Source organism: Hyperolius riggenbachi, chromosome 2 (assembly GCF_040937935.1).
Source record: "Hyperolius riggenbachi isolate aHypRig1 chromosome 2, aHypRig1.pri, whole genome shotgun sequence".
Taxonomy (NCBI): domain Eukaryota; kingdom Metazoa; phylum Chordata; class Amphibia; order Anura; family Hyperoliidae; genus Hyperolius; species Hyperolius riggenbachi.
Genome location: NC_090647.1, coordinates 241,613,377 through 241,628,411, shown reverse-complemented (window position 1 = coordinate 241,628,411; position 15,035 = coordinate 241,613,377). Strand labels below are relative to the sequence as shown.

Below are 15,035 nucleotides of genomic sequence, written 5' to 3'. Positions count from 1 at the left end.
GCGTTTGTTACATGCGTTTTTACCCGCGATTTCGCGTGCGATTTCGCACCTTTTTCAATTTTATTTAGCCCTGGCAGTGTCATGGTTAATTTCGCATGGCACCCTGCCATGCGAAATCGCATGCGAAATCGCGGGTAAAAACGCATGTGGAAACGCATCCGCATGCGTTTTTACAAGCGTCGGAATGCGGCCGAAATCGCGTCGCAACAGTGGGAACGAGCCCTAAAAGGAAATAAATATGGAAGCCTCTGTATGCCTCTCAGTTCAGGGTCACTTAAATGCCACATTCAGGGGCGTAGCTAGAAATAACTGTGCCAGTGTTGCCAACCTTTCACGTTATTTTTTACTGACAAATACCTGAAAATTTACTGACAAAAGATCGATTTTACTGACAAAATGCCCTGCGCCGCACGTAGCGCGGCACGCCACAAAATGGGCGTTGTCACGCAACAGAATGTGGGCGTGGTCATGGGTGGGGCCAAATATACATGTTTTTAGTAGTGCTGTAAAAGTTCTGCCGGGGAAGTTTGAGCTCTGCCATAGTGTTTCCCCCCCTTCCCCCAAAATGTAATTTTACAGTATTTCACCAAAAATCCATGTAATCTGGCAGAGGTTCTACCAAAATACAGATAATATGGCAGTAGTTCCCTAAAAATAGATGTAATCTGGCAGCAGCGATTCCCCCAACATACACATAATCTGGCAGCAGTTCCCCAAAATACACTTTATCTGACAGCAGTGGTTCCCCAAAAATGGGTAGCCCCAGGTCAATAGGTGTCCCCAGAATAGGTGACCAGTGGTATAGATGACCCCAGAACAGGTAGCCAGGGGTATATGTGCCCAGTATATGTAAGCAGGGGTATATGTCCAGAGAATATGTAGCCAGGTGTCCCCCCAGCAGGAGGGGAGTAGCGCAGATAAGGAGAGCTGTGGGGACAGTGGGGAAGGTGGGCCATCTCCCCCCTCCTTTCCTCACCTTGGGGCTTTCCCTCCCTCGCTCTCCCCTCCAGAACGAAGTCTTACTGTGGCGGCTGGGAGCGGGCGGAACTTACCTGTGTCTCGTTGCAGGCGCCGGATGGATTTGCCGCTAGTCTGGTCTAGCCCAGAGCAGCGGCACCAGAACTTCCAGCGCTTGGAGCGAAACGGAGGTAAGTTCCGGCCACTGCCAGCCGCCACAGTAAGACTTCGTTCTGGAGGGGAAAGCGAAGGAGGGGGAGCCCCAAGGTGAGGGAAGGAGGGGGAGATAGCCCCCTTCCCCCGCTGTGCCCACAGCTCTCCTCCTGCTCAGAGTGGCCGCCCTTACGGACACTGCTGAATTCCTTACAGAATTCACGGGCAGCTAAAATTCTATTACAATTTCCGGTATGCCCATAATGACAACACTGCCACACCCCCCCCCCCCCCCCCCCAGTCAGTAGACATCTCGCCACCTCACCTCTCAGTTGGCTCTGGCGCCTCTGAGCCCCACCGACACTGCTACATTGTCTCACATGATTTGAGTATCGACTTCTGCTCCCGACTCAAGCCATGCACGTGTGTCCAGCCGCCCATTCCACGAGTACCAGCCTGACAAACTCCTCCTGATGCAGAAAGAAAAGGGGTTGGGACTGGCAGCTGTCTGGAGAAAAGGGGAGTGTGGCCTATGTGGGACAGGCAAAGGCTAGCCTGGCACTGGGGCTTCACAAAATTGTCCAGGGCGCAATGGAGGCAGCAGTCTTTTAACGGACGCCACTGTAACACTTGCAGCTACCACGTACACAAAAATGTAAGCATATATTTACGAATATAATCCATTAATATACAGATGGAGGGCAACACTGCCATGTCATCTCAGGTCTCTTTCAGCTGGTGCTCGTTAAGGGTTAAAAGAGGAACAAAGGAGAGCAAAGTAAGTGCCAGGAGGGAAGCTGAAACTAATGACCTCAGGTCATGCTGGTCAGAGAGTGCAGATCAGAAGGCTTCCTTCCCTCATGATTCCCAAGAAGCTTCAACATCTAGTATGTGTTAGTTGGGCACTAACACTCCCAGCATGTACTGCTGTGAAACTACAACCCCTGGTAGGTGCTATTAAGGCACCACAAGTCAAAGCATAAACTATTGAGGAGCTACAACACCCAGCATAGGTCAATGAAGCACTACAAGTCTCACTGCAGAGAAGCTACAACACCTCCCTTCCCCGTGAATCCTGCATGTGTCAGCAGTGTCTACAGGAAGACCTCACAGAGACAAGATGATTGCCAGTGCAGGGGGGGGGGGGGAGGAATCCAGGAGAGGAGAGACTTTCGGACAGGGACTGTTCTCCCTGCTAGCAGCACATGGGGTCATAGTTTCAAGAAGGGAGGAAGATACACAGAAACTATGCAGCTACTACAGATAACAGCAGGAGGAGTGGAGTCCTCTCCCATTGTGGAGACTTATTAGTCAGCCCAAACCTCTCTGTTGCTCACATGTTTCTTGCTGTGGCACTCATGTCAGCACTGCAATGCTTGCTTCCTCCTCCGAAGTCCGTGGTGCAGAGAGAGGGGGTGGAGCCTGGCCGACAGAAGAAAGGGGAGGTTGGGAGAGACAAAAGCTGTGCTGCTGTTGGATGGCTGAGCTGAGGGGCAGGGCCGGGACTGGAGTCTCTCTCTCTTTCGCGGCCAGCTCTGTCAGCTGTGCGGCAATGATGCCACCGCTGGTGGCCCCGCCCAAAGGAATGTATTTTTACGGATGCCGCCCTGACCCTTACGGATTTCACGGGCAGGCACAATTACCTTTATATTTACGGACAATCTGTAAATTCACGGACAGTTGGCAACACTGAACTGTGCCCCCCTGCAAAACTTGGATGGGACCCCCTCCCCCCTTCCTCTTTCTACACAGGTAAACTGAGAACCAATGTTAATCAATTGGCTAGTGCACACTTGAATGTGTTTTCCCCATGCTGATAGCACAGCGTGCATTTTCTTTATCAATTACATTAGCTTCTGTGATAAATGTGCATGTTTTCACACATACAGATACACATAGGGCTTGATTCAAAAAGCCGTGATAACTGTTATCACGGTCGCGCTAGTGTTTTGTGCATGCTATAACGCGCGTAATGGTTTTTGCATGCAATCGTGAATTTTTGTGTGAAAATTCGTGATTGCAAGCGAAAACCGTTACTCGTGTTATAGCACGCACAAAACACTAGCGCGACCGTGATATGAGTTATCACGGCTTTGTGAATAAAGCCCCAGCCTCAGCTTATTACACTCACTCTGTCCATCTCTGATGGAACAGAACTGGCTCTGCAGACTCCTCCAACATCACTACAGTACACAGCAATTGGGGAGGGATAGAAAGGTTGGGTCTGGGCGCTCTACACTGAATAGGGGCTGTCTACAAATCTTTATCTGCAAAATTTTGATTCCTTATCAGTAGCTGAGCAGATGCAGTCATTAGAACAATTGTGCAGAGAGCAGAAAGTTTTTTTTTCTCCTGCCATTAGTTAAAAGAAACGTCTCCCCCTAATGGGGCCCCCTGCTGCTTCCGGGGCCCCCTGCAGCTGCATCCCTTGCAGGGTACATTGTTACGCCCCTGACCACATTCTCTTTGAAGTCTTTCTAACAGTAGATATATTTTTTTAACTCATATCAGGGCTGTGGCGTCGGAGTAGGAGCAATTTTGGGTGCCTGGAGTGGGTGTCGGGAAAAAATGCTCCGACTCCTAATGAATTTAAACTGTAATTAATATTGAAAATATGATAAAATGTTCTATTTCTCAGATAATAGTCATCATAAATAATTTATATATACAGTAATAGCTGTGCTTAGTCCACAAAAATGAAGTAAACCAATCAAAATTAGTTACTTGTACTGCTTCAATAAAGCAGTCCCCGTATTTTTAAAGTCAGATATACATATCTGATTGTGACTGTACAGTATATATATGATGTGTACACAGGAATCTCTTATATATACTAAATAGCATCTATGTTGTAAGAATAAAGCCTGATGTGTAGACGTCTCACTAACAGAGATGGTCAATGAGATGGAAATAATTCCGCGTTGATGCTGATTTATGCAGATGTATGCACTCTCTTTGCCAATCCACAGTTCTGAAGACCCTAATGCTAGGTACACACGATACAATTTTCTGGCAGATTTACCTAACAAATCAATTTTTTTCCAACATGTGTGATCTGAATTTCAATCAATTTTTCCGATCGATTTTCAGTTTACTTCTATAGAAATCTACCGGAAAATCGATTGGAAAATCGATAGAAATTCTGATCATGTTGAAAAAAATTGATCTGGCAGGTAAATCTGCCTGAAAATTGTATTGTGTGTACATAGCATTACCAATTAATGAAAAAGTCTCTTTTTTATGCAAAATGAGCTGGCTAGGTGTTCATTAGGTCCTTTAGATAAGCCTTGCCCCTCTAGACAAATCATGAATACGGCTTCACCTTCCACCTGAAAAAAATCTGTGTGCATCTTGGAATTTGCTTACATCATGATGTCCATCACTAGGATGCAGAAGAGAATCAGGGCCTTCCCATCCCTGTGTAAGAATGTCATTTCCTCAGGATCCACCTGGGTGACTAGCTCGTAATTTCTGATCTGACAGATAACAGCAACTTGCCAGACTGACTAAAAATATGGTGGATTAATTTGGATACGGGCTTATTTCTATATTTTTATATTTACATTTTATCTCCATTTGTTATTGTCATTGTATTACTTACTATACCTTGTGTAAAAATGGAAAGGGTAACATACTCATACACTATGGGCTTGATTCACAAAAGAGTGCTAACTGTTAGCATGGCCGTTTTTGAGTGAATTTTCACGTTTGTGCGCGATCGCGAATTTTCACGCACAATTAAACATTTTCACGCGCAAATGCAAATTTTCACGTGAAATCGTTATTGTTTTTTGCGTGCAAATGCGAATTTTAGCGCAAAAACGATTACTATTTCGCAAATTCACACGAAAACGGCCGTGCTAACAGTTAGCACTCTTTTGTGAATCAAGCCCTATGAGTGTTGTATTTCTCATGAAATACAACGCATCCAGAAAAATGCCTCCCATTGCTTGTAATAAACGTAGGTTGGTATTTGAAGCCCAGATAATCATGTTTAAGTAAATATTTTTAGAAGTGCTAAGTGGAACAACCAAATTTAGCTTTGTAGTAGAATTTAAAATTGGGTACAAAAAAAATTTGGGTTAGCAGGAAAAACTAATAAAAATACTTTTGTTTTAATAAAAGACTACTTTTATGGGGTAAAAAACAAGTTGCTCATTATCTAGCATCTGCAAACACTTTTACTGGACAAGTTATTGTTGCACCTACCTAAATAAAAAGTACAGGGAATGTTATAAAGATTTGCAGAGGGATTCAAGCACTTTGCTTTCATGCAAGGCTGATTATGAACTGAGAATGAGCAGTATTATCTCTTCGATGTGTCCATATAGTAAACTTGGCTCTGACAGAATGGGCCCTATGCAACTGCAGAATTCGCCAGCATTAAGCAAGTTTTAAGATCAGGCGATGTGACCATTGTCAGATGCAAGTGAACTTAACATCTGTCAGGGCGCAAAAACTTGCTTGGATGATTTTATTAACAAGCTAGTTTTTTTCCCTTATGCAATTTTTCAAGCTGCCACCTGCTTTGTTTTTGTTTTATTTTTAGTAATAGTAATAATAAAAAAAAAAACCAAAAAAAAACTGTCCACCTTTCTAAAAGTTTTAGTAAAATATCGCACATTTGAAAAGCATAACTCCATGCATCACTGCAAATTTTGATTTTGTGTGAAATGTTTCATTTATCATTATTTCATAAATATATTTAATGAACCTATTTTTACTTATTCTATGGTACTGGAAATTTTTTGATGTAAGGACTTTGCTGACTTGATGTGTTCATCATCCTTTCTGATGTGCTTGTTTGCAGAATCCCAAACAAGTATTGATGATGGTATCCTAAATAAAGAAAATATCCAGTATGGACTGGAAGAGGGCAGCGGATCAGTGGCGGAAAGCAGCCCGCCTGTGGCCGAAGCATACAGCCAACACTACCGGAGTTTCTTGAAACGGAAAAAGAGGGCAGTTTTATTTCCCAGTGGGGTAAAAGTCTGCCCTGAAGAAACCTTTGACCAAGCCCTTGTCAATCATGTGAAGTTTTTTAAACTTAGAGGTAAGTCCAAATATGCAAAGTACAGTAATGCATTAGGAAATGTAGAAGGTCCAAGGAAAAGTTACTAAAAAGAACATGTTGATGTATATGTAAACAGCGATCATTATAATGCTGCAGGTGAGCAGCTAGTGCGTCAGACAGGTTTCCAAAGCTCCACTGTATTAGTGGCTGATAGCAGTAATCCGCTTCACAGAGATCTTGTGGGAGATCATCAACACTGTATCTGGTGCTTACTTGTAATATGTAGCTCGTAGACATTGCACTGTCACCTGAACCCGTTTGAACTGTATTCCACTATAGTAATATTAATGCAACCTCACTGAAATCAATGACAATTATAATCTCACAGTGAGGATGGGGTAGTAATAAGCAATGATATTTGTTAACTGTAATATGCATTACTTACTACTTAGCTGAGTTATCATTTTTTTTCTTAGTGGTGTGTAAGGTATAGTCAGAATATAGACAGCAATAGCTCCTTATGTCAAATGGAATGTCATAAGAGACACATACCACACCAAAAACAACCTTATGACCAAAGGGCTGTTTGGTCACTCCTAAGTGGCAAATAGAGATCATCTTGAGAGATCCATTAGAGAGGTTGTAATGATGACCCTTGATGCCTCCACTGGTCCAAATGTTCCATATTTTCTCATTTAGGCTACTTACACACTAAGACGTTGCGTTAGGTGCTACGTTAAGGTCGCATAACGTGCACCTAACGCAACGTATGGTGGTGCGGGAGAGGACGTTAGAGTGAGCCGCGTTAGGCGGCTCTATCCGCATAAGGTCTACCAGAGTAGCGCTGATTGGCCGGTGGGACCTCGTGATGCGGAGTGAGACACTCCGCATCACGTGGTCCTGCCGGCCAATCAGCAGCCGCCAGTGCAGTGCATATTAGGTAGCCATGTGCGCGGCTACTGTAGCGGCATCTCCCCGCCTCCTCTCGCCCCCCACTGAGCATGTGCAAACAGTATAACGCAGCTTAAGCCGCTCAGAACGCACAGTACGCTGCACTTTGCCCGAACGTGCAGCGTTACTGTGTAACGCAACGTGGGCAGTGTGAACAGCCTCATTGACTTTGTAGTGCTGTGCGGTGGGCTGTGTTACAGGCTGCACTAACGTGCGCCTGTAACGTCCTGGTGTGTAAGTAGCCTAAACTGAGACAATGATGGTGAATGTTGACGTGCAGGGTCAGAGCTACCATAGGAAAAAATGGGCAATTGCCCAAGGGCCCCAGAGCCTGTAGGGGCCCCCAAGGTGTCCATCTCCATCCTAACTGTTGCTCCCCAGGGACTCTGCAGAGTCTGTTAAGTTGGGAGGTGATTGAGGGAGGGTCAGCAGCCAGCTCAGGGGCCCAGGAGGGAAATTTGGCTGCAACAAAGGGCCTCTAATGGCGCTTTTTGGTCGGGGGCGTCTGCTGGGGGGCCCCCAGGCTAATTTTGCCCTAGGGCCCAATTGTTACTTGAACCGGCCCTGCTGACGTGAACAGTAGTGAGCAAAGTGTTTCTATGCTTATAGTACACCTGTACTGAGAGGGATATGGTAGCTGCTGTACTTATTTCCTTTTAAACAATACCAGTTGCCTGGCAGTCCTGCTGATCTCTTTGGCTGCAATAGTGTCTTAATCACACACCTGAAACAAGCATGCAGCTAATCTAGTCAGACTTTAGTCGGAAACACCTGATCCGCATGCTTGTTCAGGGCCCATGGCTAAACGTATTAGAGGCAGAGGATCAGTTGGACAGCCAGGAAATCTGCTTTGTTTAAAAGGAAATAAATATGACAACCTCCATTTCCCTCTCAGTTCAGGTGTGCTTTAAATAGTGGTGTGGTTCCAGCTCCAGGGAAGGTGAAAATGTCCTTTTTACTCTTTAGTGGATGTGATAGGCTGCTGTGTAAATTCCTGGCACATATTTGCAACTTAGAGGAAATCCCTTTACAGGTTCATGTTTGATGACGTTCCCCTTAATTTGTAAACACACTGAAACCATATGCAGTTAATAACAGCAGTGTGATGGAACAAATGCTGTTCTAAGGTCAAAAGTGATGTCCTTGGCAGGAAAAAGGAATAACATGTTCTCACTGGATACAGTTAGCAGGCCTAGATATGCCTCAGTTTGATTTGTGGGCTTTTCAGCTGAACAGTCCCAAAATATCAAAATTCTTTAGATTTCAAGTTTGATCACCACTGACATCAAAGGGAAAAATTCTGTTGGTCTTTCTGGTCTCTGGACAGCAACTGGAGTGTCCATATGCAATAAAGTAGAATATGTCTGGGACACATGCTACAATTCTGAAAAAGGGGAAGAATTTGAATAGCGGTGGGCAGAGGGCATTTTATGTGGCTTGGGGGGAAACACAAGAAAGATACCTTCCATGGAGCTTGGTGGCAGATCTTAATTAAGAGCTTGATTTCATTATTTATCTGCAACTAGTGGGCAGGTTGTTAACTATGTTGCAGTGGTATAAATATAGCCTGTCTCCCAACTAAGCAGGACAGTGTGGTTGCTCTGCTGCCTAAGCTACTGGAGACACTTGAGCTCTGAAGTTCTGTTTCATGGAGCCTTTGAAATACTCCACAATTCTAAGTTGGCATTTCATACTGCCTACATACTATATATAGAAAGAAATGACATAAATAACTATAATGGTAGTGCAATTGCTGAAACCTTTGATAGGAAAGGATTTCTGCTTTGTGAAGGAAAAGATGTCCAGTTGTGGATAACTAGGTCCCCCCCCCCAATACATAGGTTTGGTGCAAATTAGACTGGGAGATAAAATAGTGCCAGGACAGCTCTATAAGCTGAGCATCTACAACTGTTACTTAGTTCATCATGTAATTTAGGGTCTGCAGATACCACAGGTAGGTATTTTTTCATAACAGAAACTACTTTATCATATTCGCAGCTGTAGTTGGTTGCAATAGAAACCACATGGGAGTTATTCATTTATTGAACTTTATCTGTGTAGCGGACTTGTGTCGTAGCTCAGATGTCTGATTATGTGGTGATCTGCAGAATCACCAATAATGCAGATGCTATACCAGATTATGTGTGATCTGCAGAATCACCAATAATGCCAGTATAGCAAGACAAAGAGCTGAGAGTGTAGTGTTTTGGTGCAACTGTAACTTTAATAGTAAAAGAGACCTCACCAGAGGGGCTGGTGAGGTACTATCAGTACACTGACCGTGCACTAGAGTACAAGCTCCAGCAAGCTGGAGAAACAATACTGAAGTGGCCGAATCTCCCAAGGAGGGTATAATTCAGACTGTACTGCAGTCCGGGAGTACTACACTAATGATCGCCTGAGAACCAGGTGATACAGACTGTACTGCAGCTGAGTGATCAACCGAGGAGCAGGTGACTCAGACTGTACTGCAGCCTAGGAGATATTAAGGTTTGATATTAAGCGCTACACAATCCTGCTTCTGAAGGAGGAAGAGTCCTCTCTATCATAAAAGTCTTTTCTGTTATCAATTTGGTTCTCACCGCCACCACACCAAATATTGGAAAGGGACTCACCCTCTTCTAAGACCCCCAATTAGGTCTTAGTCTCGCCTTGGGGTTATTCCCAGGTCACCCCCGACCTAATCGATCTGTATCTTTAGTGGGCTGGGCCAATCCTTGATGTTTTTCCAATAGTGCTGATATGTTACCTCCAAACAAAAAATCTCACATAGCATAATACTGTATGGTTTCTAAAAGCCTTAAAAATTTATTGCACTTACAATATTCTCCAGATAAAAACAGCACGAGTTTTTTCAACGGGCTCTCCCCCGTATTGGTGGCCTCCGGAGGGCTCTCCAAGTGTAGCTACCCGTTCTGGCTGCCGCGCGGTCTGCCTTCCGTGTAGTTTCCACGTTTTCCCCACTGTTGGCTTTGCACTCCACGCCGTCTAGGGTCCCGCCTGACTAGTTTCGTCACCGTACGTGACTCATCAGGAGGCGCACTGCCTGATTTGTTTGTATACATTTGCGCATCTCAATTGTTTGTGTGAGCCTAGGAGATATGTTCAGTACTGTGCTAAAGAATAACTTCACCAGAGACGCTTGGTGAAGCTAGCACCTCACCAGTGGCGAGAGCCCACTTGTGAGTAGAATGGTCTGACAGGCAAGGTTCGGCAACAGAGAGGTAAGTATCGGTACAGAATCGTAAGGCAGAAGAGTGATCGGTAATCATGCAGAAGTTCAGCAACAGAGAGGCAAATATCGGTACAGAATCGTGAGACAAGAGAGTAATCGGTAATCAGGCAGAGGTTCAGCAACTAGTAAGGCAGATAGGCGGAAGTACAGGATCAGAAAGCAGGAACAGAGTCAGAGTATTAGCTAAGAGTCATACACAGGAGATCAATACAATAAACAATATCCTAGTCTAGGTGTGAAGTCCTTGGCATCAACACCCGGGAACTAGTCTAACAAATAACAGTAGCAAAGTAGCAATATCCTAGTCTAGGTGTGAAATCCTTAGCATCAACACCTGGGAACTAGTCTAAGGTCTGAGCGCTAACATGCAAGTATTCTCGACAACAGACAGCGTGATACTGAAGCCCGAAGGCTTAAGAAGCAGAGGAGACCCCACTGGCACGCCCCCTGCCAGCAGCCAATCCTGGGCGCCGTGGGATTCCTCTGACGTCAGCTGACCCGCAGGTCAGCTGACGGGCTTCCTCCCCGCATAAAGTTCCCGTCTGTGCGCGCGCCTGCGCGAGACGGCGATCCCCTGCAAAACTGAACGTTCTGTCCTCGGTGTCCTAGACGCCGGACGGATGGATGGCGGCAGCTGCGGCGGCGGTACTGTTCGTTGCAGCTGCCTCGTGTATTACAGTCCCCCCCCCTCTAGGCGTGGACTCCGGACACACACGACCCGGCCTATCTGGATGCAACCTATGGAACTCCACCCTGAGTTCTTCTGCATGCATGCGAGAGAGTGGTACCCAAGATCTCTCTTCAGGACCATACCCTCGCCAGTGGACCAGATACTGTAAAGAGTTACGTACTCGCCGAGAATCCAAAATCTTTTCTACTTCGTATTCGGGTTCTCCATTAACCACCACAGGTGGGGGGGGGGGGAGTGGAATCCACATACAAGGCAGGTTTCAAAAGCGAAACGTGAAACGTCCTACCACCCTTGAAACTGGGTGGAAGCGACACCATGTAGGTAACATTATTTACTTTTCTTGAAATAGGATAGGGCCCTATGAATTTGGGATCCAATTTGACAGAGGGCTGCCTTAGGGACAAGTGTCGAGTGGAAATCCACACCAAATCTCCCGATGCGAACTTCCATTCCACCGAACGTCTCTTGTCGCCTTGCCTTTTTTGAACCGAAAAGGCTCTTTTCAAATTTTGCTTCACCTTATTCCAGATGTCCCTCATGGTCTCTGACCAGTGTTCTAAAGCTGGAAAAAGTGACGCCACCACTGGCAGGGGTGAAAATTTGGGTTATCTCCCCGTAACAACCTGGGATGGGGAGAACCCTGATGAAGCAGACCTCAAGTTATTGTGGGCGAACTCGGCATAAGGCAGAAAACTGACCCAATCAGTCTGGGCATCAGCCATGTAACACCTGAGGAACTGCTCAAGGGCCTGATTTACCCTCTCGGTCTGACCGTTGGTCTGTGGGTGGTAGCCGGAGGAAAATGATAACTTCATCCCCATTTGATGACAAAAAGCTTTCCAAAAGCGGGAAGTGAACTGGACTCCCCTATCTGACACCACATCCTGAGGAATCCCATGCAGCCTGAAGATGTGGAGTATGAACAGCTCTGCCAATTCCTTTGCAGAGGGGAGTCCGTTCAAGGGGATGAAGTGTGCCATCTTACTGAACCTGTCGACCACCACCCAAATGACTGTTTTACCCTCAGAGAGAGGCAATTCACCCACGAAATCCATGGACACATGGGTCCAAGGTTCCTAGGGCACAGGAAGAGCCTGTAAGGTGCCTGCAGGAGCTCGCCTAGAAGCTTTGCTCCTGGCACAGACAGTGCAGCTTCCCATGTATTCTTTACAATCAGAGTTGATTGAGGGCCACCATACACTCCGACTTAATAATTCCTGAGTACGAGCCACCCCAGGGAAACCAGCACTTTTGTAGACATGAAATGTCTGCAACACTTTGAATCTAAGCTGGAGGGGAACAAAAAGAACCCCCTCTGGTTTGCCCTCAGGGATTTCCTGTTGAAAAGGGGCCAACTCAGATGCCCAATTCAACTCAAGCTCTTGTTCAGAGGCTTCCACATCCTGATCATCGGCTTCAGTAGCTGCAAGAGGAATCTGCTTTAGACAGTGGTCCTGACAGTATGGAGACCAGCTAATTAACTGTCTGGAACTCCAATCAATGTCCGGAGAGTGCTTCTTTAACCACGGCATCCCCAGGATGACCGTGGATGTGGACATTTCTAACACCAGAAACGGCATTTGTTCCCTGTGCAGGGCCCCAATCTGGCATAACAATACGGGAGTCTGAGAGATGGTGAGTGGCAGTGGAGAATCATCCACAGCAGTAATCCTAATCTGCTCCCCCACAGGAAGCAAAGGGAATCCAAATTGATTAGCGAATCTTGCAGACATGACATTTACAGCCGACCCAGAATCTATAAAAGCCTGAGTAGTGTGAACCTGACCCTCCCAGGTGATAGTACACGGAAGCAACACACGTTTATTATTTAGAGGTAAATCAGGATCGCCTAGGGTAGTACCTCCAGCTACTCCTAGGTGATAGAGTTTTCCGCCTTCTTAGGGCAAGCAGAAACCATATGCCCTTTATCGGCGCAATACAAACATAACTTCTGTGCTCGCCTTCTGTTTTTCTCCACCTCTGAGAGCTTGGCCTGTTCAATTTGCATTGGCTCGTCAGTGGGTGGAGAGGAAGGCGTAGGAGCTGAGAAAGTACAGGAGAAAAAGTTTTTTGAGGGCTTAGCCCGAGTTTGATTTTGATAGCGAACTTGCCTATCAATCTTAATGGCCAAGGATATGGCCTCATCCAAAGTCTTGGGTTCTGGATGACCCAACATAAGATCAGACACTGCGTCAGACAATCCTGATAAAAAACAGTCTAGAAGCGCGTACTGCCCCAACTGGCTGAGACTGCCCTTCTCCTGAACTCGGCAGCATAAACCTCAACAGGATTGTGACCCTGCCTGAGAATCTTTAATTTCCTTTCTGAGGTCACTGCTAAATCAGGATCGTCGTAAATTACGGCCATTGCCTTAAAGAACTCCTCCACCGAGGTCAAGGCCTCATGCCCCATAGGAAGACTATAGGCCCAGGACTGAGAATCTCCAGACAATAAGGTCTTAATAAAAGTGACCCTCTGACCTTCTGTCCCTGAAGAAACGGGTCGTAATTCAAAATATGACAAACATCTATGCTTAAAATTACAAAAATCTGAGCGATGCCCCGAGAATTTCTCAGGTGGGGGCACCCTCGGCCTGATCACAGGAGGGGGTGACACTCTTGCATTAGGGTCTTGTAAACAGTTAACTGAGTCAGCTAGTTGTTCAATCTGAGTCTGTTGCGCATTAACCATTTTAATGAGTTCATTAACTGTGGTGGTTAACACATAGACCCGGTGGCAGAGTGCCTCCATCTTTACTGGTCTCTTGTTCTGTAACGGTCTTGTGTTGTAGCTCAGATGTCTGATTATGTGGTGATCTACAGAATCACCAATAATGCAGACGCTAATCCAGATTATGTGTGATCTGCAGAATCACCAATAATGCCAGTATAGCAAGATAAAGAGCTGAGAGTGTAGTGTTTTGGTGCAACCATAACTTTAATAGTAAAAGAGACCTCACCAGAGGGGCTGGTGAGGTACTATCAGTACACTGACCGTGCACTAGAGTACAAGCTCCAGCAAGCTGGAGAAACAATACTGAAGTGGAGGAATCTCCCAAGGAGGGGATAATTCAGACTGTACTGCAGCCGAGTGATCACCCGAGGAGCGGGTGACTTGGACGGTACTGCAGTCCGGGAGTACTACACTAATTATCGCCTGAGAACCACGTGATACAGACTGTACTGCAGCTGAGTGATCACCCGAGGAGCAGGTGACTCAGACTGTACTGCAGCCTAGGAGATATGTTCAGTACTGCGCTAAAGAATATCTTCACCAGAGACGCTTGGTGAAGTTAGCACCTCACCAGTGGCGAGGGCCCACTTGTGAGTAGAATGGTCTGACAGGCAAGGTTCGGCAACAGAGAAGTAAGTAACGGTACAGAATCATGAGACAAGAGAGTAATCGGTAATCAGGCAGAGGTTCAGCTACTAGTAAGGCAGATAGGCGGAAGTACAGGATCAGAAAGCAGGAACAGAGTCAGAGTATTAGCTAAGAGTCATACACAGGAGATCAATACAATAAACAATATCCTAGTCTATGTGTGAAGTCCTTGGCATCAACACCCGGGAACTAGTCTAACAAATAACAGTAGCAAAGTAGCAATATCCTAATCTAGGTGTGAAATCCTTAGCATCAACACCTGGGAACTAGTCTAAGGTCTGAGCGCTAACACGCAAGTATTCACGACAACAGACAGCGTGATACTGAAGCCCGAAGGCTTAAGAAGCAGAGGAGACCCCACTGGCACGCCCCCTTCCAGCAGCCAATCCTGGGCGCCGTGGGACTCCTCTGACGTCAGCCGACCCGCAGGTCAGCTGACGTGCTTCCTCCCCGCATAAAGGTCCGTCTGTGCGCTCGCCCGCGCGAGATGGCGATCCCCTGCAAAACTGAACGTTCCGTCCTCGGCGTCCTAGACGCCAGACGGACGGATGGCGGCATGGAGGCAGCTGCGGCGGAGGTACTGTTCGTCGCAGCTGCCTCGTGTATTACAATCTGCCAACAACTCCAACCTACATTACTTTTGTGCTCTATCT

The 15,035-nt window shown here is 46.1% G+C and overlaps 1 protein-coding gene across 2 annotated transcripts in view; it reads left to right on the top strand.

The window, feature by feature from the left end:
• The window catches only part of IMPG2 (interphotoreceptor matrix proteoglycan 2), a 122,255-nt gene that overhangs the window by 6,362 nt on the left and 100,858 nt on the right, over window positions 1–15,035 (top strand). For both annotated transcript variants that reach the window (XM_068268434.1, XM_068268433.1), the window contains exon 2: window positions 5,921–6,163. In XM_068268434.1, coding sequence (XP_068124535.1) covers window positions 5,921–6,163 — 243 coding nt within the window. The remainder of the gene's footprint in view (window positions 1–5,920; window positions 6,164–15,035) is intronic.